This window comes from Falco rusticolus, chromosome 11 (assembly GCF_015220075.1).
Source record: "Falco rusticolus isolate bFalRus1 chromosome 11, bFalRus1.pri, whole genome shotgun sequence".
In the NCBI taxonomy this organism is placed as follows: domain Eukaryota; kingdom Metazoa; phylum Chordata; class Aves; order Falconiformes; family Falconidae; genus Falco; species Falco rusticolus.
Genome location: NC_051197.1, coordinates 31,246,797 through 31,269,848, shown reverse-complemented (window position 1 = coordinate 31,269,848; position 23,052 = coordinate 31,246,797). Strand labels below are relative to the sequence as shown.

Below are 23,052 nucleotides of genomic sequence, written 5' to 3'. Positions count from 1 at the left end.
ATTTCTACACGTACAGGTCTATAGTAAGTCTCTTAAATTTTGTTTCATAGATTTTCACTGACCTTGATTGATACCTTGGACACTCTTGTGGTAAGTTTAATCTATTAGCAAAGTTTGATAAAATAAAAAGATTGTGTTCTGATGCTCAGACTTATTTTTAGATTTCTATTTTGTTAAATTATACATTAAAAATACTATTTTTTCTTCACCTTTGATCTCTGGCTATTTGTTTGAAGTGGCTATTGCTTGTAAGAACTTCCAAGCGCTCTAATGGTGGTGGCTGGAGTTTGCTGCAAAAAGAAAACTAGAACAGTTCCTTCACATTTCACTGGTGCTTTCTCATCTTGCTTTTCCTGGGCTCTTAACTTCACAGAAAAGTATGTGAGTTTGCTTCCCATTATAGTCTAAAGCAACATGCTGACTTATGGGTGAACACCTCTTAATAGCTACTGACTTATGTATGGTTTTAAATTGTGTGTACACATTTCATGGATGAATTTGTGTTCACTTAAATACATGTTAAACAAATGCAACCCTGGATGTGTTTGCCAGGAAATGTTGCCAAACTTCTTATGTTCCATCTCTTATTTTAAAGATTCCAATCATTAATGAACTATTTTTCATTAGATTTCAGTCCCTTTGACATAGTTTGTTATCATAAGATAGAGTTTGGAAATCAGGAGGTTTTGGCCATTTGCATCTATCTACAAGTAAATCTAAAAAGTTTTGAAAATCCTTACTGTACTGGTTTGGGGTGTGAATCATATAATGCTCTTTCCTGACAGCCATTCCCTTTTTACGATGTGCTAGGAGATGACCCTTGGCTCCTTTGAAACTGGGACCGTAAAAGCTGAAAATGTGGAGTCTGGATCTTCCAGTCTCTGCCGGACACTCAGATGGATTATTGTGGTTTATTTTTTTCTTCTCTTAGAGCAGGATTAACACTTGGGGAATTTAAAGGCATTTGCAATAATAAATTGGATGTCACAAAAATTCTTAAAAGATTGATTGAACTAAAAGAAAGCCAGTGTGAAAGAAAATCTGGAGGGAATGCCTGAGCTGTTCTTCAGGCACAAGGAGGAAACTGTTGGGAGGAGGATGACTGCTAGGATGATTCACCGAGCTTAGGACATGGGTCCTTAGTCCATGGGTAGGAGGCTTCTGTGAAACTGGAGGCATTGGAGCAGGCCAGTCTTTGCCTACTTTTTCCAGCACAGCCCACAGTCCTGTTGCTACAGTTATGGCATGAGAGTAGGGAAAGGAACAAGCAAATAAATCCCTGGGTAATACTTCGGGTACATTCTCAGGGACTTTCTTCTGCGTACAACTTCTTTTCTCTTTCACGTATCTCATGAGAAAAACAATAATATTAAAGTCTGTCTGCACTGTATCAGAGTATGCCCCTGCAGGGCCAGAGTATCAATCTAAGGCATGTTAAATGCTTTCTTTTTTAATTCATTGCACCTGTTCTGCACCTTGGTGTGACTGCATTAGCTATGTTGGAACCTAAACACCTGGTTACATTTGTATTCCAGGTGTTAAATAAAACCAAAGAGTTTGAAGAGGCTGTAAAAAAAGTAATAAAGGATGTTAATTTAGATAACGACATAGTTGTATCTGTCTTTGAAACCAACATAAGAGTCCTTGGGTGAGTAACTTTTATGTTTTCAAAACTTTTGAAAATGGATTTTTAGTAAATGTCCTTAAGCCATACCCTTCTGTGCTGTTTCACCTCATTTAAAACAGTTGTGCCTTTGTCAGCATAGCTTGACACTTGCCCTAAGAAAGGTTTTAAAATGCTGGGAAGGAATCCATGCAGTGGTACTGAATCAAGTTGACCCCCATCTATCTGCTGCAGCCATAGCTTTTTTTGATTTTAAAACACTGTGCATGCTGAGGTAGCAGTGGTTTTTCTTAATGGAAACAGCCTTACAGATTGCACCATTCAATACTTGATTTAATGGATAGAACGATGCTTAGTGTGATAGATTATTTTAAGTTGGAAGGGACCTCTGGAGGTCTCTGGTCCAACTTGCTGCTCAACACAGGATCAGAGCAGGTTATTTTTAAGCTATTATATGCAGTTTTAGAGGTGTTGGTTGTTATTCTTCACTAACTATATTAATGAATCAATGATTCCTCTACAGTTTAGAACTGAGTCCTAAACAGTAAGAATTGCTTCCAAAATACTGGCAGCTAACCTCGATTATAGCAGAATTGCATCTGCTCAGCGTTTCTGAAAATTAGGGCCATGTAAATATAGCACAGTTATATACATAGTCATCTAAATTGTAGAAATTTTTGCTTTGCTGTTCAGATGAATATACCTGTTGAGATGTGGATAATTTTTCTTGGTTTTAGAGGTCTCCTAGGTGGGCATTCGGTGGCAATCATGCTGAAAGAAAAAGGTGAATATATGCAGTGGTACAATGGTGAACTTCTGCACATGGCAAAGGAACTAGGCTACAAGCTTTTACCTGCTTTTAACACCACTAGTGGTCTCCCTTATCCAAGAGTAAGTTCTCTGGTTTCTGCAATTCAGGATTACTTCTGTAAGCAAAGGTTGTTTTTGTTTTGGTTTTATCTCTGTTTCTAAGATTACTTGTATATTTATTAAGTGTACAGAAAATCAAAACCTGTAAAGTGCTCATTTGTAATATAAGCTACCTGGTATTTTAAAATACGGTTTTAGGCTCTCTGAATTCGCACGTTTCCAGCTCTGAAAATTCTAACATACATTGTGGTGGGTAAATAGTAACAGTGTAATCACTGCCTGCTGATTTCTTGCTCCTTGCTACTATAGGCACAACCAAGTAGCTGAGGAAAGTAATTTTTGTTTTGGTACGTATCTCTCACTAAGACAGTGAAAGAGCAACTTGCAGGCACTTGCTTTTGAATTTAGCACAAAAATGATTAATCTTCATGGTCTACATCTGTATTTTTAAGAGGGCAAAGGTAGCTGTAATCTAAAAATACTCACTTAACGTAAAAGCTTTCATCATCTTCTAACAAAGCATAGTACCTATTCTTTGAATGACAGAAAACTACTTCCCGTGCATATCATCCACTGAGTTTGTGAAATGCGGCTTTGATTGGAAACTTTCCCATAAATTAAAAACTTAATCTCAGTAAATCAGCATTTTTCTAGTGAAAATGTCTAATTTGAAATGTTCAGTGTTTGACAGCCTTCTGCTGAGAGGGCCCTCTCCAGAATGTGGAAAGTTGTGCCCACAACAAAAGCAGGTCCATCTAGCAGGTATCCTCTGGAGCCTGCAGTTGTGAGATATTTACAAAGCTTGGTTTCCATGAGCACTTCTGATGTTCAGAGTTCCTGATTTGCTGGTAAATAAATTGCTAGAATTAGATATTTCAGAGTGGTATTCTTTTATTCAATTGTCCAGTGAACCAGGCAAGAGGTGTTTGGGCCAGTCCTTGTTTTGGAGGTTTGAGTATTTTGAGTACTCCTGGATAACTTTATGTGCATGTTTGAGTTGACAGTATGTGGTAAAGCAGAGCAAAACTGAAGTGGGCTGTGTCATCTTTTTCTTGCCTTTAGAAAAAGCGTAGATTGTATCATTGCTCTACAGACCTATCGTGGGAGTGTGAATTCTGTAAGCTAGTAATAAAGATTATAATCTCTACTTTTCTTTAGGTTAACTTAAAATTTGGTGTAAGACATCCAGAAGCTCGAACAGGAACAGAAACTGATACCTGTACAGCTTGTGCAGGTACCTTGATCCTTGAGTTTGCAGCTTTAAGCCGATTCACAGGAACATCTATATTTGAGGTTTGCTTTCCATGATATCTTATATTTTGGATTAGGCATTCATTAGTGTTCTATTACATTTCTGTGATTTTGGAAAAAAACAATTTTGAGTGCATGAAATGGGTACATATCTTAGCTGTTCTGCACAGAAGGTTTGTATGTGTTCAGATTTATTGTGTTTGTGGGCTTTTTTCTAAGTATTAATTTGATTATTTTTTGTAAATACAGGAAATAATTTGAAAGTAGTTAAAGAAGTACAGAAGTAAACAAGATAGATATACTGAAGATCAGCTAAAGGATAATGCTTGCATAGTTTTTGGGTAGAATGATCAGGACTAATAAGAAGAAGTGTGAGATACTTGGTCTTTAAAATGCAGCTTAACAAAAATAATAAAAATATCCACACATGTAGTCCCACTGAATATGTGCAAGACCTACCTAAGAGTATACTGTCAGCAGAAAGCTAAACGAAAATGCTTGCAGGTATGTTTTCTTTGATCTGATAAAAAAAAAAAAAGTTAGGCTGTGTTCCAGATTAGAGTTTTTTGAAATCTTTCATTATGTGCCTGGTATTTCATATCACAGAACCTGGTGGAATCATAGCTGAGCCTGTGTTGTGTGTTTTGGTACAGCCTGCCCCCTAAAATTCCATGTGTGTGGTGATTTAAAGCCTTTCTTGTTGAGTAGGTTCAAATTAATTTTGTGTATATAAAGAATGTATGTAACTTGTATACTAACAAACGGAGGTTGCTGCTTTACCTTGAGATGTCTGAAAAGACACAGTGACTTTGATTCTAAGGATTATATATTTCTTGAAATATTTTAATTAGGTAACACTATCCCATCTGTATAAACAATTTTAGAGGAGTAAACCCATGCAGAACGATGTTTGACTTCCCTAAGACCATACAGTGTATTAGCAAACAGTTGTGTTGTCAAGCACCGTTCTTTCCAATAAGCAACTGAATAATTATATAACATGTGGACTGAATATCGTAGTATTTAAGTGTGTGTAATACTGAGTTTAACAATTATTAGATGTGAAACATAACTTCCTAACATGTTAATTTCTATAGACAAAAGAGTAAGTCTCTAGTATCTGTGTTTCTGTAATTTCCTTTAATGAGACTTTCTTGTTGTTGCAGGAATATGCGCGGAAAGCACTTGATTTTATTTGGGAAAAGAGACAGCGCAGCAGCAATTTAGTGGGCGTTACTATTAATATTCATACTGGAGACTGGGTCCGCAAAGGTGTGTGGTATTTTGACTCAGAATCAGTGACCACAAGTGGTTTTGGGCAAAAAAAAAAAAACCAAACAACAAACCTTTACACGGACACACCCCACTCCAGCTAACATACTTACCTACATTATTCAAAAATATTAATGGAATAGGCAAATGGAGTTACATAACTCCAGCGCTGGACAAACCTGCTACAATGGAGCCTGGCTTTGCTCTGAAAGGGGGTTTTAGTAGTGGAACTAGTTTTATTCATTGCAAAGAAAGTGTTCTTTGATTCAGTTTAATGCTGCGAGGGGAATGCCTTGGGATAAATTTTCAGAGATTCAACTCTAAGTACATAGGAAAAATATAAATAGGACTGACGTTATTTATGGCACCCAGTAGAAATATTTCATATGAGAAAAGTGAAATAACTGGCTTCAATGCATGTCTGTTCATATTACTATATGCGCTGATATTGCAAAGCCTTTAGCATAGATGTACAGTATTGTGTCTCTGCATCCATCTGTGCCATAATTCTAGCGATAGGATGCATTTCCTTTTACTGAAAAAGCCTTTAAAATCCAAATGAAACTGAGGGAAAATAGCCATATAGCTACTTAAACTTCAAACCACCTTTTCATTTTCTGCTGTTTCTAGATAGTGGAGTTGGAGCAGGAATAGATTCGTATTATGAATATTTATTAAAAGCCTATGTCTTGCTGGGAGATGACAGTTTCCTGGAAAGATTTAACACGGTAAGTTAACACCTTGCTCAGGTTTGTGCCTTCTGTAAGACAAATTTAAGACTAATTGTATTGTCAGTTGTTAGCCTGAGAAGCCTGTGAAGAGCTCTTTAGTAGAATTTCTGTGACTTGTGACGTGTCTAGTGCCAGCTTATTTTACTATGAGTTTCTGCTAATCTCAGGTGAACTGTCACCTGAGCAGCTATTTTAACCCCATCCAATGAAAACTGAAATCTTCTGGACTATTTTCCATGTTTCCAGTACAGGAGAAGCTGTATTTCAAGGTCACCTTGGAGAGTGTAATACTGCAAATGTTTCTGTAAAACAGCATAGGGGTCTCTTGTCACAAGCCATGGTACAGTCTCTTTCTGTCCTGGAGCAACAAAAAAGATCTGAAAATCAAAGTCTGGGTCTTGCATTACACTGCAGATCCTAAGGCCTGGTATATGTTTAAGTATACTTACAAGCTGAAAACCACACTTGGACTACTAAGCAACTTTGTCAGCATCGTTATTCTTTCGTAAAAGTATTCTTTCTTTTGAAAATGGCAATATCCAATAAAACCATGTTATATCATGAAATAATTTTATACAGCATGATCTTATATCATAAGCAATATTAAAATTGGAATAATTCAGTAGCTAAAGGCCTGTTGCAACACTTTAAGTGTAATGAATATTTCATATTACTAACCTGCAGCCACCATTTTATTTTGTCTCAATTACGTCTGTTAACAGTTTCCTATCGATTTGGCTCATGTGCTCACAATTGTACCTTCTGTGCTTCAGAAAACAAGAAAGGCCGTTATCTTGGGGAGTATAGGGTTGGAGGTCAGCAAGTTGGCAAGCGAGCTAGTGGGTTTTAATGTTCGTATAAGCCATCGAGTCCAGCTGCTCTGTTGGGGTTTTATATCTTCTTTTCCCCTTCTTCTGAGATGCATTTGCTTTAGAATTTTCTTGTTCAGAGAAAGCAATTTCAGCTTTGTTTAGCATGTGCTTAAAAATTCAGTCAAAACAAATGTACCTTAACTGTGGTAGTTACTTGTTTATCACGTGGCTGCTGAATATACTTCCGTGTATGTGTATTACTTGGAATATATGATGTGTATTGCATTGGAATACCGTGGAGCTCTTCAGTATTTACTACACGTCTTTTTAGTTTGCAAAACTAGAAACTACTGTGCATTGCCAAATGTAATAATGCTTGAGAGTGTGGTACTGGTTCTTCCATTGAAAGAAAATGCCGCAGTCCGGTGATCTAGCTGTATTTTGTAAAATGTATTGATAATATAAACTCACGATTTTTCTGATGTTTGTCAGCACTATGATGCCATAATGAGATACATTAGCCAACCACCTCTTCTTCTTGATGTTCATATTCATAAACCAATGCTAAATGCTAGGACCTGGATGGATTCTTTGCTGGCTTTCTTCCCTGGATTGCAGGTAAGGTTTAAAACCCACATGCAGGTGATTTTAATAACAAGTAAATGATTAAATAGACTGGATATATAATTGACAAGTCAAGTGTAGTAATTTGATTTCTCAGAAATACTGAATGAGGATTTCTGTACTCACTCATCCTGTCCCTTCAGTGCTATAATGCAAGTTAACATGCGTTTCTGGCCATGTTGAGTATCAGGAAAAATATGTCTGTACGATATGCTTCCTTCTCTCCTAGTCATGAAAACGCTCAAATGAAGTTGCCTTTTTAATAGTCTAGTGACAAGTTTTCTAGTTTGTGTGCCGTTTGCGTCTTTAAGGCAAACTAAATGATAGTTCCACCACAGTTCTCTAAATGATAGAGATCCTTTTTCTACATAGCCAGTAGTCTTAAACCTCACTGATTGTGCTTAAAAAGCTCTTATGGAATATCTATGGATCTGTGGTTTACACTGAAAGGGGGTAATACTTACAGCATGTGTCCACTGAAAATGTAGGAATTGGTCTGTAGCTTTACATGAACAGTGAGCATGCCTAACTTTGAATATTATTCCTGTGCATGGTGAATTAGTGTTAATTTTATTATTTAATTTTAGGTGTTGAAGGGCGATATTAGACCTGCTATTGAAACTCACGAGATGCTCTATCAGGTTATAAAAAAGCATAACTTTCTTCCAGAGGTAAGGTAGTAATTTTTTGATCATGTAAACTGATTCTTACCCAGATTTGAGCAGTCTTGGATAACCATTTGAAAAAATTGTAGGTGTATTTGTTATTAAAACCAAAGGCTCGTTTCCACAGCATTCTTACATGATTTACAGTTCTGCATGTATGACAGCTGTGTTTTGGATATGAAATATTTTTCCTTCAGTTATGCTGTAATTAACAAAATAATAGGAAGCTGCAGCTATTAGTAATTGCTTAGGCTTTATATTTCAGCCTTTCAGAATTGACCTTGACTCATTTCAGTATGCAAAACTTGTATAAGCACATGTTGTATTAGCTGTTTAGTAATATAACACCATTAATGCTAAAGATCAGAATCATCTTTATTAACCCAAGGAGGGTGTTGTGGTTTAACCCCAGGTGGCAACTAAGCCCTACACAGCCACTTGCTCACTCCCTGCTGGTGGAATGGGGGAGTGAATCAGAAGAGTAAAAGAGAAAACTCATGGTTTAAGATAAAAACAATTTAAGTAAAGTAAAAGCTGCACATGCAAGCAGAGCAAAACAAGGAATTCATTCACCGCTTCCCATCAGCAGGCAGGTGTTCAGCCACCTCTGGGAAAGCAGGGCTCCATCACAGCTAATGGCTACTTGGAAAGACAAATGCCATCGCTCTGAACATCCCCCCTTCCTCCTTCTTACCCAGCTTTATGTGCTGAGCGTGATGCCATGTGGTAGGGGATATCCCGTGGGGCAGCTGGGGGCGGCTGTCCCGGCTGTGTCCCCTCCCAGCTCCTTGTGCGCCCCCAGCCTGCTTGAAAGGCCTTGGTGCTGCGTGAGCACCGCTCAGCAATAATTAAAATGTCCCTGTGTTATCAACACTGTTTCTAGGACAAATTCAAACCATAGCCCCATATCAGCTACCATGAAGAGAACTAACTCTACCCCAGCCAAAATCAGCACAGAGGGAAACTAAAGACTGAATTGTTCTGAGAGAATGTTCTGAATTCTTGCCTAGTGTCCTCGAAAGTATGTACACAAACCTATGTATAGATACCACAAGTGTGGTCTTTGAGCAAGTTAGTTCTGCACAGGGAAGCTTGTTTACCTGCTGAAGTGTGTGTCTTTATTCTGTGATGACCCAGAACATAGGAAGAAGCTTCTGACTCCAGTTTGAATTTTGACTTTCTTCTGGTGTAAGCTTATTTCTCTTAGAGAATATTTTAATTAACATCACATTCACATGTGGCTATCAAGACCAAAGAATGCTTTCTAAGCATTGGAATGATTTTATTTTATTTTTTTTTAATGCTTTTAAAATGGTATGATTTAGCTCCTTATGGTTCTTTTGTTTTTTTCCAGTGCTTTGTACTTCTGAAGGAAACTTTGAAAGATGAGTTAGTTGTATTTAACCCGATATGCCATCACCTTTAGCAAAAACTTAGTTTAAACCCTGGTATGAACTAGTAGTGAATATAAGGCATCACAGAAGTGGCTTTTGCCAGTGCATATTAAGAGTGAATACATATACTAGGAAATTTTTAGGTAACTGACTTCTAGTCTGTGGTATTTCTTATGCTAGAAACAGCTGCTTACCATCAGTCAGTCTGAAAGGACACTTTAATGCACTGGAAGTGTCAGGTAGCAGGTACGTTTGCAGAAATGGTGTTTGGCAAAGCCTGGGTGGTCTCTGTGTAGCAGCCCTGCTCCAGGCGGCTTTGCTTGGGTTGCAGCAGCAGCTGGAGGTCGGGCTGTGCTGATGGGAGCCCCTGGAGGCCCTGAGCTGCCTCCTGGGTCTGGAACACGGGTTCTCTCTGGTACCTCCTGCTGGAACTCCACTTGCTGGACACTCGGCAAGAGGCTGGGTGGTGCCTGGAGTCCTGCACTAACACAACCCTAAATCTCGCTCATGCCAAGTGGATGAGAGCGCTGGTTGAGGTTTAGGTTTTGGCCTCAAATGTACTAACTGGACAGAGGTTCTTATAACCCCCCTGAGACTGATGCTGGGCCTTCAGTCCTGCACTGTTGCGTATTTTAGCTGTTGTAATGTGGTTAACGCAGGATCCAAAATAAACCTGTGTTTGGTTTTCATTCTTGCATTTATTTTTGTCTGTTCTTTTTCCTCCTCAGGCATTCACAACGGACTTTAGAGTTCACTGGGCTCAGCATCCTTTAAGGCCTGAATTTGCTGAAAGCACTTACTTCTTGTATAAGGTAAGATCACTTATATTCCTCTGACTGTTGGTCACTTTGTGTAGTACTTGGTATTTTGTTGATGTTTTATTTCAGTATAGAATGAGCAGCGTATCTCCAGCTTATTTTATGTACTGGACCCTGTAGATAGTAGATGAAAGTACTGGTTATCAAAAATTGTCCTACGAATTTTGTTTTATATGCCTAGAATTAGAAAGAAAACTGTTAAGTGACAGAGGCCCGTATGTTGTAAAGTACTTAGATCTTTCTAAACTCTCTTAAAGAGGTCTTGGAGGCTAAGAGCAAAAGCCGTTTGTACCTTGCACAGGAGAGCAGTGCCTAAATGTCTTGCGTTCCTGTATTTCCATGTGCTTATCTGCATATTCGTAATAGGTAATCCAGTAGTATCCAATAACTAAATTAGACTTTACTGGTGTCTGAGAAGGTATGGAGTCAATAAATCAGCACTGGGAAGATGAAAGCTGCTAATTGTACAGTAAGTCAGCTGCACCTATATGTTTGGGTTCGGTTTTTGGTTTTCTTTTATAGGCTACTGGGGACCCTTACTATCTAGAAGTAGGAAAAACACTCATTGAGAACTTGAACAAGTATGCAAGAGTACCGTGTGGGTTTGCTGCAATGAAGGATGTTCGTACAGGAAGTCATGAAGACAGGTAAAAGTTCGCAACTTTTTTTTTTTTCTCTCATAAAACGATTATATAAAAAAATTAATTGCCCTGTTTACATAATTTAATTGACTTTTGAGTAGCTGTCTTGTTTGATAACCAAGCCTTAAATTGCCTGTTTGTCATAGTCGATAAACTATTTCAATATTTTTAGTTTAACTTTACATTTGTCTCAGAGCAGTAGATTAATTACTTTCAATAACAAAATATACTTCAAATCTAGAAGTTTAAGAGCTTTATTAGTTTTTTCTATATTGCTGTTTTGTACTGAACACGCTGAATCGTTTCCCTCCAAACATAGTTTCTTCCAAGTAGAAGGAAAGCTAATGGCATTAAGTTCAACAAAAATAGTCATGAAGTCTTCAGAGATGGAGCAAATATGAGTATTTGTTTCACTTATGCTTTAGAAAAAAGGGGATCTTCCTAAAGGACGAACGCTTTTTTTTTTTTTTTTTTTTTTTTCCTCCATAGAATGGATTCTTTCTTTCTGGCTGAGATGTTTAAATATCTTTACCTGCTGTTTGCTGATAAGGAAGACATGATTTTCGACATTGAAGATTATATCTTCACTACAGAAGCTCATCTATTGCCACTTTGGCTTTCCACTACAAACCAAACCATCTCTAAAAAAAATACAGTAAGTAACAGCTCAAATCTAAATCAGTTTTAGTGATGTTTTGAAGCAGTTCCTTTTTTTTTTTTTTTTTTTTTTTTTTTTGATGAGAGGAAATGGAAGAAAAATCATAGTTTGAAGTACACCAGTTCTAACACTTTGTTTCATATGAACTATTTCATCAAATTAACAGTGCCAGTCACACGGGTATGAATAATGTTTCTATGACTGGATTCTGCATTGCTGAATCTTGAGAAAAAAAGCTGTGGAATATTAGCACTATTTAAAAAGAAAATCATTCCTTACCTCTGTATAAATTTGAAAACACACACTATGATATTTTTATCTGCATCTTTGTTTTCTGTTATTTTTTCTAAAACATTTGTTGTTTGTTTTACTATATGAATGCTTGGGTAATTTTTGAAAGGTTTTTTGAGACTGCTACAAAGTTAGACAAGATACAGCTATGGCTTTTGGGATAATTAAGTTTTTGAGTCCATGCAATAGGCATCTGTGGTGTAAATGTGAGAACATTTATGGGTTTATAAATTACTTAACCTTCCAAAATAACCTATAGTAATGTAACTTTGCATGAAGCATCATAAATATGGTGGGGTTTTTTGGTTTTTTTGCTCAGTAAGGTGATATAATTTATCTTTAAGGCAGTAATACTACTGGGAAGCAGAAGAAATGCACGAGAAAGTGGAGAGAGAGATGTGTCTGGCATCAGGGGCATAAATTCACTTATGTTAGTGTGCCCCTATTTTTCCTTTTACTACGAGTTGTACAATAATGCATGGATCAGAGGAGAATGCTCGTGTATCTCAAGCCATGTGTCCTGGAGAAATCTCGTAATTGAGTAGAAAGCACCCTGTCTTAGGGGCTCTAGGATTAGACAGTGAAAAATTTTTAATTACTTGCTCTTAATGTTTAACATTGGTAATACATTTAATGGGTCATGGGACTAATTTTTCATGTTCCTTGATAGTGGGGGTCCTGCACCCTCTCTGAAATGTTCTTTCCTTGAGCATTTATCATCTTTTCTCTTTGAGTTTTGGAAACAGAGGCTGTTTTTTAAACTATGCAAGAAGTTCCCTGACGGGCCTGAAGGAGCACTTTGTATGACTTTCATTCCCAACATAAGAAGATGATACTTTTGAGAAGACAGGATTCCCACAGCTGATGCTGTGTGCAGTGCAGTGCTGGCCTAACTTAGGCAGTTCTCTTGAGAACTGTGAATGTTCATAGAAGGCCAGTAATGAGGATAGAGTGAATTGTTCAAATGCAGTTTTGTTAAGCTCTTTATGTCAAAGCTGCTAACGTGCGTAATACAAGGAAAGGTCCATTGAAAATGGTGTCCACGAAATGCGTTACATGACCAAAGGGCTGTGAAGACGAATGTGTTACTGTTATGGATTTTATCTGATGGGGGAAAAATTGATAAGGAACAAATGGAATGTGTAAATTATTTTTAATATAAACATAGTGCTATTAAGCCAAAATGTCTGTGAGATAGTTTGTAGTATCAACCCAACATCCTGTTTGTATTTAGTCTCATGAGCAGGAAAGGTCATGTTTTACTATGCTGATGCTTGCAGTAGTGCTTGTAAGACCTTCTTTCTTAAGTGATGTGACTACTATTTATCACATTAAGGCTGTATGTACTTCAAAGTGTTTATTCCAGTAGCCTAATAGCCTTTTAGGTCTTGTTTTTTAGGGAGCCTTTAAATACTACATTATTTTTTTTAAATTAGCTAATACGTTGCAAACGGGGTTTTTTGCAAGTAGATAAATACTACATGAATTTTTATAGGTGAGAACATTAACTTGCCAGTTATCCAACCAGCTATTTGCAAAACTAAGAGGCTAAATATGGCTCCAAACCACCATGGATGTTCTGCATGGTTTCACATGTTACAAAACAGCGATTTGTACAAATCTTAACTCTTGTCTTTTCTGAAAATAGAGATTGTTCGAATTATATATAGATTCATCCTTGCCCATTCAGACTTGCAAGTCTGTGTGGCTCCTGAAGAGGACAATCTTTTGTTCGTATGAAAAGATGTGACATTCCTAGTCGTACAAAGCAAGGAATATAAAAAATACAAGCCTTGCAGCTCATCCACTCAGCAGAAAGGCAATACCAAATGAAATCAATAACTACTTCCTTTCATTGTCCAGCACGTAAAAATCCAAGGGCACTAGCGACAGCATGCATACGTGAGACATTCTGTTTGCCCGTAGAGGATTAGCTGTTTCTGAAAAAAAATCCCAGAAACTGTGGATACCAGTTTGGTAGGCTAGAAATTAAAACTGGTGTTGTATTTATCTATCCCTTGAAAGCGGTTGTAGCGCACTGGTTACCCTTTATTATTACAACGTGTAGCACAGAAGAGTGATGCATTCTTTATTCCTGGCATCTGTGTGGTTGTAGGACATTTATTGTGTTCAGCTGCTGTGTGTCCTGAGCACACAGATTACTTATGGGTAGGTCTCTCCGTTGATTTTCTTTGTGTAGAAATGTAACCTGCATTTTCAATAGGTGATCTGTATCTTTCATTTTAGACTACGGAATACACAGAGCTGGATGACAGCAACTTTGACTGGACCTGTCCCAACACCCAGATTCTTTTCCCAAATGACCCTATGTTTGCTCAGAGTATTCGTGAACCTTTGAAAAATGTGGTGGATAAGAGCTGTCCTAGGGGTATTTCCAGAGCGTAAGATGAATATTTTCTGTCTTTTGTTAGACTAGAAGCGAGAGGAGTAGGGTATGTTATGCATGGGAGGAGAAACGTGAGGTGTACTGGAGCTTGCTCTGCTTGAGTTTTAGCCCTTTTAAGAACGGATAGCCTAGGTATGGGAAAAATCAGTTCTGTTTTCTGTGGCATCATCAGCAAGGCTTTGTTCATTCCAGCAAAAATTAGCAAGTGTTTCAAAGCAAAAGGAGCTTAATGAGCCACAGACTCCCGAGTGGGAAAGGTAGCCCAGGTACACAGGAAATATGTCTCTCTTGATTTGTGAAATTCATTTCTGTAGTCTCTTGAACAGTTCTGCAACTCTTTGTAGTAAGCAAATCATGCTACTGTACGTAACCTCAACTGTGTTGAAGAGCTTAGGACAGTGCCTGCTAAAGCTGAGGAGGTTTGTCCTTCTGACCACCTCTTTGATATTTACACTTCTTGAGTAAAATCAGTAGTAACTGTATGAGGAAAACTGGTTTTAGTCAGTCTTACAATAATGCAGATTATTTAGAAACAAGAGATAGTATATGGTAGTTTTATGAACATTGCCTGTGCTTGTTGCACTACAAAATTATTGATAATATTGACAACTTTTAAAAAAGGTAATTTGACAGAGATGTTGCGTCCTAGTGAAGCTTGTACTCAGCATTATTCCGAAGAATTCTAATCTTGTGGTAGTAGGAATAACTTGAGAGTTATGTTTCAAGAATAATCTGTTTTTTTAAAGCTTTGATCTCTGATATCTTTTGGCAGAGAAGAGAATTTGGGAAGTGGACCAAAACCACCACTGAGAGCCAGAGATTTCATGGCCAGTAATCCTGAACACTTGGAGATACTGAAGAAGATGGGAGTCAGTTTGATCCATCTGAAAGATGGAAGAGTACAATTAGTACAGCACGCAGTGCAAGTAAGCCAGTACTTCTGTTTAAAACTTTCAGTGAAATCCTACTGGCAATGATACTTGTCACATAAAGCTTCAGGAGGGAGAGCCAGACTCTGGGAGGAGGCACATGAGGTGGATGTACAACTGGGTTTAGCAGGCTGATGCTTGCTAGTCCTTCGCCTCAGTGACACTTTTAACTAACCTTCCATTAAATTAGATGGAGACTTTTCATGTCAAAGTGATGTAGCTAATGGTGTCTTATCTGAAAATACTAGCTTTCAGTGTGAGATACTTCTGTTTGTTTAGGAGGTCTGTATATTTGTATTTTTTTAGACTTCTGGGTGGTGGAGGTGCAAATAGATTAACTTCCTAGTTTGAAATGATGAATGAATGCCAGTGAGCATCCATGCTGTGTTTTTAAATATTTGTAGCAGTGGTCCAAGCAAACCTTCAAGTTTCTATTTTAACTTTTTTCCCAAATTTCTCAAAACATTTAAGAAGAAACTGTTTCTCATTTCTTTGCTACTCAGGCAGCAAGTTCGCTCGATGCTGAAGATGGCTTACGGTTCATGCAGGAAATGATTGAACTCTCCAGTCAGCAACAGAAAGAACAACAGCTACCTCCTCGTGCCGTTCAAATTGTTTCCCATCCGTTCTTTGGCAGGGTGGTCTTGACTGCTGGACCAGCACAATTTGGGATGGACTTATCCAAACACAAAGCAGGGGTATGTAATATGTGTATATGATCTGTTCCTAGCTTTCTGTTACTTTCCTTATTGCATAAGCCTGAATTTTTACAGTACTGGTACTATTTCAGGGTGGCCAGCTAGAGGGGGATCAATTAATGACAGTGGTTAAAATGACAGGGCGCAGCAATGACAGAATGACAGCAGTGACAGTCTTATAGATGAGTGGCTTATCAGCCTGTGGCCCATGCTCTGCTCCCGAGTCATTGGTCATAATTTAGGATTTAAAATGCATACGCAATATGGCTTTTGAAACGAACTTACATAATCTGCAGTGCATATCTTGAGAGATGTTGATTTAAGGGAAGGTTTTCCTGCCATGTCAGCCATGAATTTGCAGACGCCATTTTAGAGTTACAACAGGCTGTCCTTACGCAAGCTTTTACAAAAGGCTGTGTCTAGATGGAAGAAGAAAATAGCACAGAAGCAGTGGTCGTGGTCTCTGTTAGAAGCAGTAGGAGAACCCAGTGACTTCAGCTGGGCAAGAAACAGCCCAAAAGAGGAGTTCCAGATCAGTAGTTCACAGAAGAAAATTCCCCAGAGACAACAGTTCCCAGGTATAGAAAAAATAAGCCAAATATGAGAATTAGGTTTTCACTCGGGCATTCTTTGCTGCTTAGAACTCCGGCTTCGGGGTAAAGATGGCCTGCACTGACAGAAGACAACGCTTAAATGTGTTAGATTAACTGAAGAAATGAAAATCTTAGGAATCTTTTGCAATCTTGAGCCTAGTGCTCTAATTCTCTCTTTCTTTTTGTTTTTCCAAACAGACGAGAGGATTTGTTGCAACCATTAAGCCATATAATGGATGCTCAGAGATCACTAATCCTGAGGCAGTGAAAGAGAAAATTGCTCTGATGCAAAGAGGCCAGTGTATGTTTGCTGAAAAGGCACGAAACATTCAAAAAGCTGGGGCAATAGGAGGCATTGTCATCGGTAAATAAAATTTCAGGTTCTTCGTTTGTGTAAATGTAACCTGTATTTTACAGATTTGAAGATACTGGAAAGCTGACAAGAAGCTGTTAAACTTTCTGAGATGCCAGTATTCCAGCACAGAAATTGTGCTGTCAGAAGACGAGGAAATGTTTTGGTTTTGTCTTGTTCTGCGCAGAAAGTGTGGCGAAATAAATTGGGATGGGTGATTGTCACCGGGTTTGCAGATTAAAAGTTGTTATTTAAGGAGCATTGAGCACTGAAATAGTGATGTCTACTAACTGCTGAGGAAGACGAGATAGAAATGAAAAATGTTAAGGAAAACAAGTACACAAGTTGGCTTTTTGCTTTTTACGACCAACGTGCCATTTTATGCCTGGGATGCCCTTAACTGATCGGGCAGTGGCAAGCTGCTCAGAAAGTCTGCTGACGTTCGGAGTCGTGGCCTGTTTGCCTAACAGGAGGTTTGCTTGCTTTTCCTTTTGTGTGCCTCTGGCTAGATGACAACGAGGGAAGCAGCAGCGACACGGCTCCTCTCTTCCAAATGGCCGGTGACGGAAAGAATACAGACGATATTACGATTCCCATGCTCTTCCTCTTCAACAAGGAAGGAAACATTATACTGGACGCAATCCAGGAGTACGAGGCTGTGGAGGTGCTCCTTTCTGATAAAGCAAAAGACAGAGGTAAGATTTGAGGCTATTTATACAAATTTAGCTTCCATCTGTGCTGTGGGACAGTGTAAAATGTACAATAATGATTTCTATTGCTGCCCAAAGGTGCAGACGTGCATCTGGTAGCTCTGGTTTTCTTTTTGACATTGGTGTTATTTTTTTTTCATAAGAAAGCCATTATCTGAGATGTGTCATTATCTGCTCGCCCCCCCCCCCCCCCCCAACATTAACATTAACATCCAGAAATGCTGTTCGTAAGTTACTTGTCTGTTTGACTAATGAGAAAACTCAGCCTTTTGGGTTCCTTTTGAACGCTTTTTGTCATAATCTGCTTTGAAGTAGTGTCAGGAATAGCGTGAGTGATTTCAGTGCCCTACATTGTAAATGCCTCTCTCTTATCTAGCTCCCCAGTGACATTCTTGGTACCCAAAAGGAAAGAGACAACTGTTACAACTATTTTGCCTATCTAAGGAGAAGTGGTTATCATGAGAAATAAGGCTGCTGACCTCAGATGTTTTGCAGTTTTTCTGGTGTAATACAAGAAAATTGCAAGCTAATACATTCCCAGTTGAAATGTTTGCATATGGCAGGAAATTCTGGGTTTTTGCTTTTGTAAGCCTTCCACCTAGCGCTGCTTTGTCCGAGCAGCATACGTAAGAACAAGTATCTCTAGTAAACCAGTGACAGCGTTTATTTTCTGCACGTTTGTAAAGGTGATATGCTAAAAGCTAGTGTTGTTTCTTTGTAGCTGCTTACAAATTCCTCCTGATTAACTATGCTGTTAAGCTGCTCTAACAAAATATTAAATACAAAAGATAGCTCTGCATTTAAGAATTTATAATCCCTATCTGCTTCTTCCCCCTTCCTCGTGCTTCCGTTTGGAATCCCAGCAACAATCTTTAAAGGTAAAATGATTCCAAACTACATTATTGATAGCAGTAAGTATCCCATGTTAAAACTGGCGTATGCAGTTAAGCTCCCTGCAAGCCCTGAAATACTAGTGTCCTGTCTAGTAGCTATAAACATCGAGCTGCAGAGAAGTCTGCATGGTTAAACTGGACAGCTGCTGTAAAGCTAAATCAGTACTTGAGATATGTACGGTAGTTGCTTTGAGTTGTGATGAGGCGCTTTGTTTAATTCCCAGTTCAGTGAACTTAAAACTGCCTGACTCCCACTTCCTTAGATGTGGGATAGTGGTGGATCTGGGAGTGCTTTAAAATCTGGTGTTGAGGTCCCGTGCACGCGGTGGGTATTTGCTTAAGGCTGAAGGACGGTAACTAGCGCTGACCCAGAAGTCGCTATTCAAGTTGGAGGAGCCAAAGCTATTTTCGCTATATTGTTTGCCCTAATTTAGAATGTGTTTAAATGTCTTCCCTCCTCTCCCTCCCTCTGTAAAATGTGTTTCTTAGTAACATTAAATTTTCATATCAATGGAAAGTCTGCACTTCCTTGAGGAAGTAAGGCCAGGGGAAGTGATCTTGCTTTTGAAATACGTAATAAAATGCTGCCTTCCTAGTTTGGTTTTTTTTTCCCAAAGTTTTTTGTTTTCTTTTTCTTTTCCCTCTCAAAGACTTGGAAATGGAGAATATGGACCAGAAATTATCTGAAAACGATTCACATAAACAGAATTCAGAGGAAGCCACTTCAGCATCTCAGGATGTTGGTGTAGTCAGTGAGGAGCCTGAAGAAGGAGAGAGCTCCGATGTTACTGACCCTGATTCTTTATCTCCTGCAAACACAGACAGTGACAGCGTTTCCATTTCAAATCAGGATTCCTACGTCCCTGGAACCGATGAGGCTAGTGCTCCAGAGCCAGCATGTACACAAGGGAATAACCAGCCTCAGGAACAAAAGACCGAGACAGAGTCAAATTCCAAAGTTAACTGGGATAATAAAGTCCAACCTATGGAATCCATATTAGCAGACTGGAATGAAGATATAGAAGCATTTGAAATGATGGAAAAGGATGAGCTATGACTTGTAATAATAACTTATTTGTTAGTAAGCAGATGGCGAACTCTGTGGGTAGAAGTGAGGCCCTGATACCTGAGAACTAGAAAACATATTCAGTATTGTGATGAGCAACCAGGTTTCACCTGGGAAATACCACAGAAATCCAGCACGTGCTCTTTGTATTGTTTTATTTTTTCCTGTTTGAGAATGGGAACGTGCAATTGAAGCATCTGTCCGGCTCCACTGCATGGTGCTGTGGGGGAGCCCAGGAGGCTCCTGCAGGGAGCGAGCCCCACTTCTGCATTCCAGGCTGCGAGGTCACGCTCCTTGGTGCCTGGAAGGCAGAAGTTGAACACGGTGGGGTTAACGTACCACGTAACGGTTATCGGTGAGGGCACCCGGAGGCAGTGGGTCAGCCCCTGTTCGGGTGGGAACAGAGGTGCGGTTTCACGGCTTTCCACCCAGCTGCAGGCCTGCCTTGGTAGCAGGAGGTGAAATTGTTTCCAGTTGTCGTGTCTTTAAGACACAGCTAGAAGCAGTTTGATTTTATCCTGACATATCACACTGAGACATGGTAGTGTTGCTCATCACTCCTTCCATCTGTTACCGCGAAGAACAGCCATGATGACATGTGAGTTTTCCCTTCTGCTCCGCTTTCACTTAGAGAAGCTGTATAAACCAAAGGCAACGTGTACTTTGTAAGCAGGTTCCATCAGGGCAACTAAGACAGCCTTGGGGTCCACCAGGTAAAGGTTCGCGGCGTGTTGTGAAAGTTACGCTCGAGGTTAAGGCAGAGTGGGCAAGGCAGGCGGTGAGTTACGGGTGTTTCCTTTGGCCTCCCAGGTTGAAAAACTCAAATCTACCCCGAGATACGGAATTTAAACCGGCAATATTCTCTAAAAGGACACTAAACAGAACTAGATCCGCTGTAACAAAATCTTCCTTTTTCTACACGTTTGACTTCTAATGGCTTGACTTTGTTGCCATTCTTTTTATATGCAACTTCTATACGTGCGATACGTAAGGCAGCGAGGCCAGTACCAGTAGTGAAGCGCAACAATTTTGGCTGTTGGGTCCATAGTTCAAAGTATAGTGGTGTGAACTGTGAGGACGACTGGTTTGTTACTCTGGGCTTCAGGAGTTTGTTACAGGTAAGTGTGAGTCCTAATTTGTTATCCCAATTACGCAAAATATTATTTAAATAAAAATGGGGATGTTTAAACCCACTGAGAGACGTTTTGACTGTGTCCAAAGAAACTGCCAAAACTAATCAACTTGATTTATATAAAACTGCTTTTAGTGAATCGTGGTTCAGAGAATTGTTTTATATTAAAGAATAAATTAACACTGCCTATATGCTGCACCAGGCTAAAAACGAAGGTTTATATTCATCATTACAATGGAATAAGAAAAAGCCCCGCTCTGAATTGCACCTTTCATTTAGCTGGTGAAATTATGCGTGCTGAATATGCAACTGTTAATTAGTACAGCCATACTGTATGTATTTATGTATCCTCCTGTACAGTGTGAATGGAGAGATGCCAGGCAAATGGTGTATACATGTATACTTAACGACACTTGCTTTCAAGAGTATCAGAATGCACAGGCACCTTTTGAGAGCACGACAGTCTATCAGAATATTATCCATAAAGTGAATGATAACTTTATTTAAATCACTAGAGAAGGAGGTAATTTCGAGGAGGGAATGAAGTGGTAGCAGAATAGTGAATAAGTGTCCTTTTAAATAAATTAGCTTTTAAATGTAGTTATAACTCCTTTGCACAAATAACCGGATGGAGGTTTGGACTGAATGAGCAGGGCTTGAAGCAGCTGGGGTTTTTCGGCTGAGAATTTTTTGATTTCTCTTTTTTGTTACGTGAGTTTCTTCATGTAAAGCATTTGATCATGGGAGCCTTTAAAGTGTCCTTCGTTACTTGGAGCCCCAGCCCGCCCCCAAGAGATGCTGCGCTCCCCTGGCCGCGCCTGGGCGCGAAGCGACGGGGCCAAGTGCAGTCAGCTGCCGGATCAAAACCATCAGGTGCAGAGCAAAAGTTTTCACTCTGATAATTCCTCTGATCTGTCAGTGCTTAGTGCCACGAAAGGAGCATTTTTGTTCCCATGCTCTTCAACATGGACTATGTCTTCATATTTGTTAGCTATTTTGGTGGAAATAGAACTATTTTTATAGGTGGAGAGGCCCTCCGGTCATTATGTTAAGACTGTCAATATAGCAACTAAAGGTTTTCTTTTTGGTTTTGTTCTTTTTTTTTTTATTTTTTTTTTTACTTGCAGAAAATTTAGGTGTAGATGTAAAATTTTATTAAAAGATTAACTTTCCTTGCCATCACCAACTCATTTAACTGCTTTTTCCACATCTACTGCTAAAGCAGCAGACATTAGCTCTCTTTTTAAGGGATTTAGAATGATCCCAGAACTCAAAATGGATTTGAAGCATCATTTTGGTGGTGGCCTACCTCAGATAACTGTTGCCTCCTTCCTTTCGGTTTGGTTTGGGTTTGTTTTGTTCTGCTTTCCCTTTGAAACCATCATGAGAGCCATAGCTTTGTTTACGGAACTCAATCGGGTAAGGTTGACCTTTAGGGAAAGAGGACTAAATGGGGGGGGGGGGCAGTTTTATTCAGGTTATTTTCACTTCGTATTCCTTATGAGGAAATAGACTTTAGTTTAACCTTTCCATATCATTCTGGAAATAATTCAAGTTTCTGTCACTGTCATCTTTAAGAACAAAAAGAATGTATTCATCAAAAAAAAATATCAACAACCTTTTGGAGAAGGGAGTAAGTGTTGTGCCCAAATTTTTAGGGGACTGCACCCTCCATGCGGAATATCGCTGGTTAATCAGTAATTGCCTCTGTGCGGTGTTGTACATTTATTTGTATGGTATTGAACACTGAAGGGTTCAGTAATCGCAGCTGGAACTAGCACTTACTCCATGCCATGTAATTCAGATCAGCCAATTAATTTCTCATTTGATCTTAGAGGAATCTTCTTAATTGTTTACATTTATTATTTCTTAATGAAGTTTCAAAATGAGTCCAGCTTTGGTGGTTCTCCTGCAAGCGTACCTGAAGGCGCAGCAGTAGGCACAAGTAAGCGCGTGTTGAGAGGTTAAAACCAGGACATCTTATGCAAACGGCATCAGTCAGAACATAGAAGAAAAAACCATTCTGTGAATGAAATATTGTATGTTCAGATTTTATAAGATTTTTTTTTTTTTTTTTTTTTTTTTAGCCAGCCCAATTTACAGCCGTATATTTTCTTATGAAAGATGTCTAATAACAGGTGCTGTAACACTATTGTTGGGTTTTACTGTCTGGTGGTAAGTGTATACAATATTTCTAAGGGCAACTATGTACTGTGATGTAAAAGTCTGGGCTAAAATGTATATAATCTGTGTACATAATTGTGTACTTGATTATAATTGCTGATTGTAAAGATTTAATAAAATGTAAATATTCTGGTCCAGCTGTGCTAAACTGTTGCTGATTTCTGGATTGTCCAGCTGTGTTTGCCGTGGTTTTTCAGCCGTCACACCGATACTCCCGTGTCTGTACTAGTGACCCTGATGCAGCGATTGCGCCGCTGGCACCCTGGTGAAGCGGTCGGCACCCCGGGGGCAGCGCTGCTATCCGGGGTCTTTGAAAGGCAGGAGAAAGCGCCGCTGGGAACCTGGAAGCATTTCTCCATCTGGGAGCACACAGGGTAAGGCCGCGGCTCTGCGGGATGCGCTGAGGGCAGGCCAGCCGGCGGTGACGGGGGCTGGTG

The 23,052-nt window shown here is 39.1% G+C and overlaps 1 protein-coding gene across 2 annotated transcripts in view; it reads left to right on the top strand.

Moving 5' to 3' along the window:
- EDEM3 (ER degradation enhancing alpha-mannosidase like protein 3) overlaps positions 1 to 22,752 on the top strand; it is a 32,595-nt gene extending 9,843 nt beyond the window's left edge. The window contains exons 4-21 of one of the 2 annotated variants that reach the window (XM_037404052.1): positions 51 to 90; positions 1,536 to 1,648; positions 2,362 to 2,515; positions 3,653 to 3,787; positions 4,912 to 5,017; positions 5,648 to 5,745; positions 7,053 to 7,178; positions 7,772 to 7,855; positions 9,972 to 10,055; positions 10,584 to 10,708; positions 11,192 to 11,357; positions 13,899 to 14,053; positions 14,831 to 14,984; positions 15,491 to 15,685; positions 16,477 to 16,642; positions 17,140 to 17,325; positions 18,204 to 18,251; positions 18,884 to 22,752. In XM_037404052.1, coding sequence (XP_037259949.1) covers positions 51 to 90; positions 1,536 to 1,648; positions 2,362 to 2,515; positions 3,653 to 3,787; positions 4,912 to 5,017; positions 5,648 to 5,745; positions 7,053 to 7,178; positions 7,772 to 7,855; positions 9,972 to 10,055; positions 10,584 to 10,708; positions 11,192 to 11,357; positions 13,899 to 14,053; positions 14,831 to 14,984; positions 15,491 to 15,685; positions 16,477 to 16,642; positions 17,140 to 17,325; positions 18,204 to 18,251; positions 18,884 to 19,290 — 2,542 coding nt within the window. In that variant the 3' untranslated portion in view covers positions 19,291 to 22,752. The remainder of the gene's footprint in view (positions 1 to 50; positions 91 to 1,535; positions 1,649 to 2,361; positions 2,516 to 3,652; positions 3,788 to 4,911; positions 5,018 to 5,647; positions 5,746 to 7,052; positions 7,179 to 7,771; positions 7,856 to 9,971; positions 10,056 to 10,583; positions 10,709 to 11,191; positions 11,358 to 13,898; positions 14,054 to 14,830; positions 14,985 to 15,490; positions 15,686 to 16,476; positions 16,643 to 17,139; positions 17,326 to 18,203; positions 18,252 to 18,883) is intronic. The other variant, XM_037404053.1, reaches the window with a different exon arrangement.
- The last annotated feature ends 300 nt before the right edge of the window (positions 22,753 to 23,052 follow it).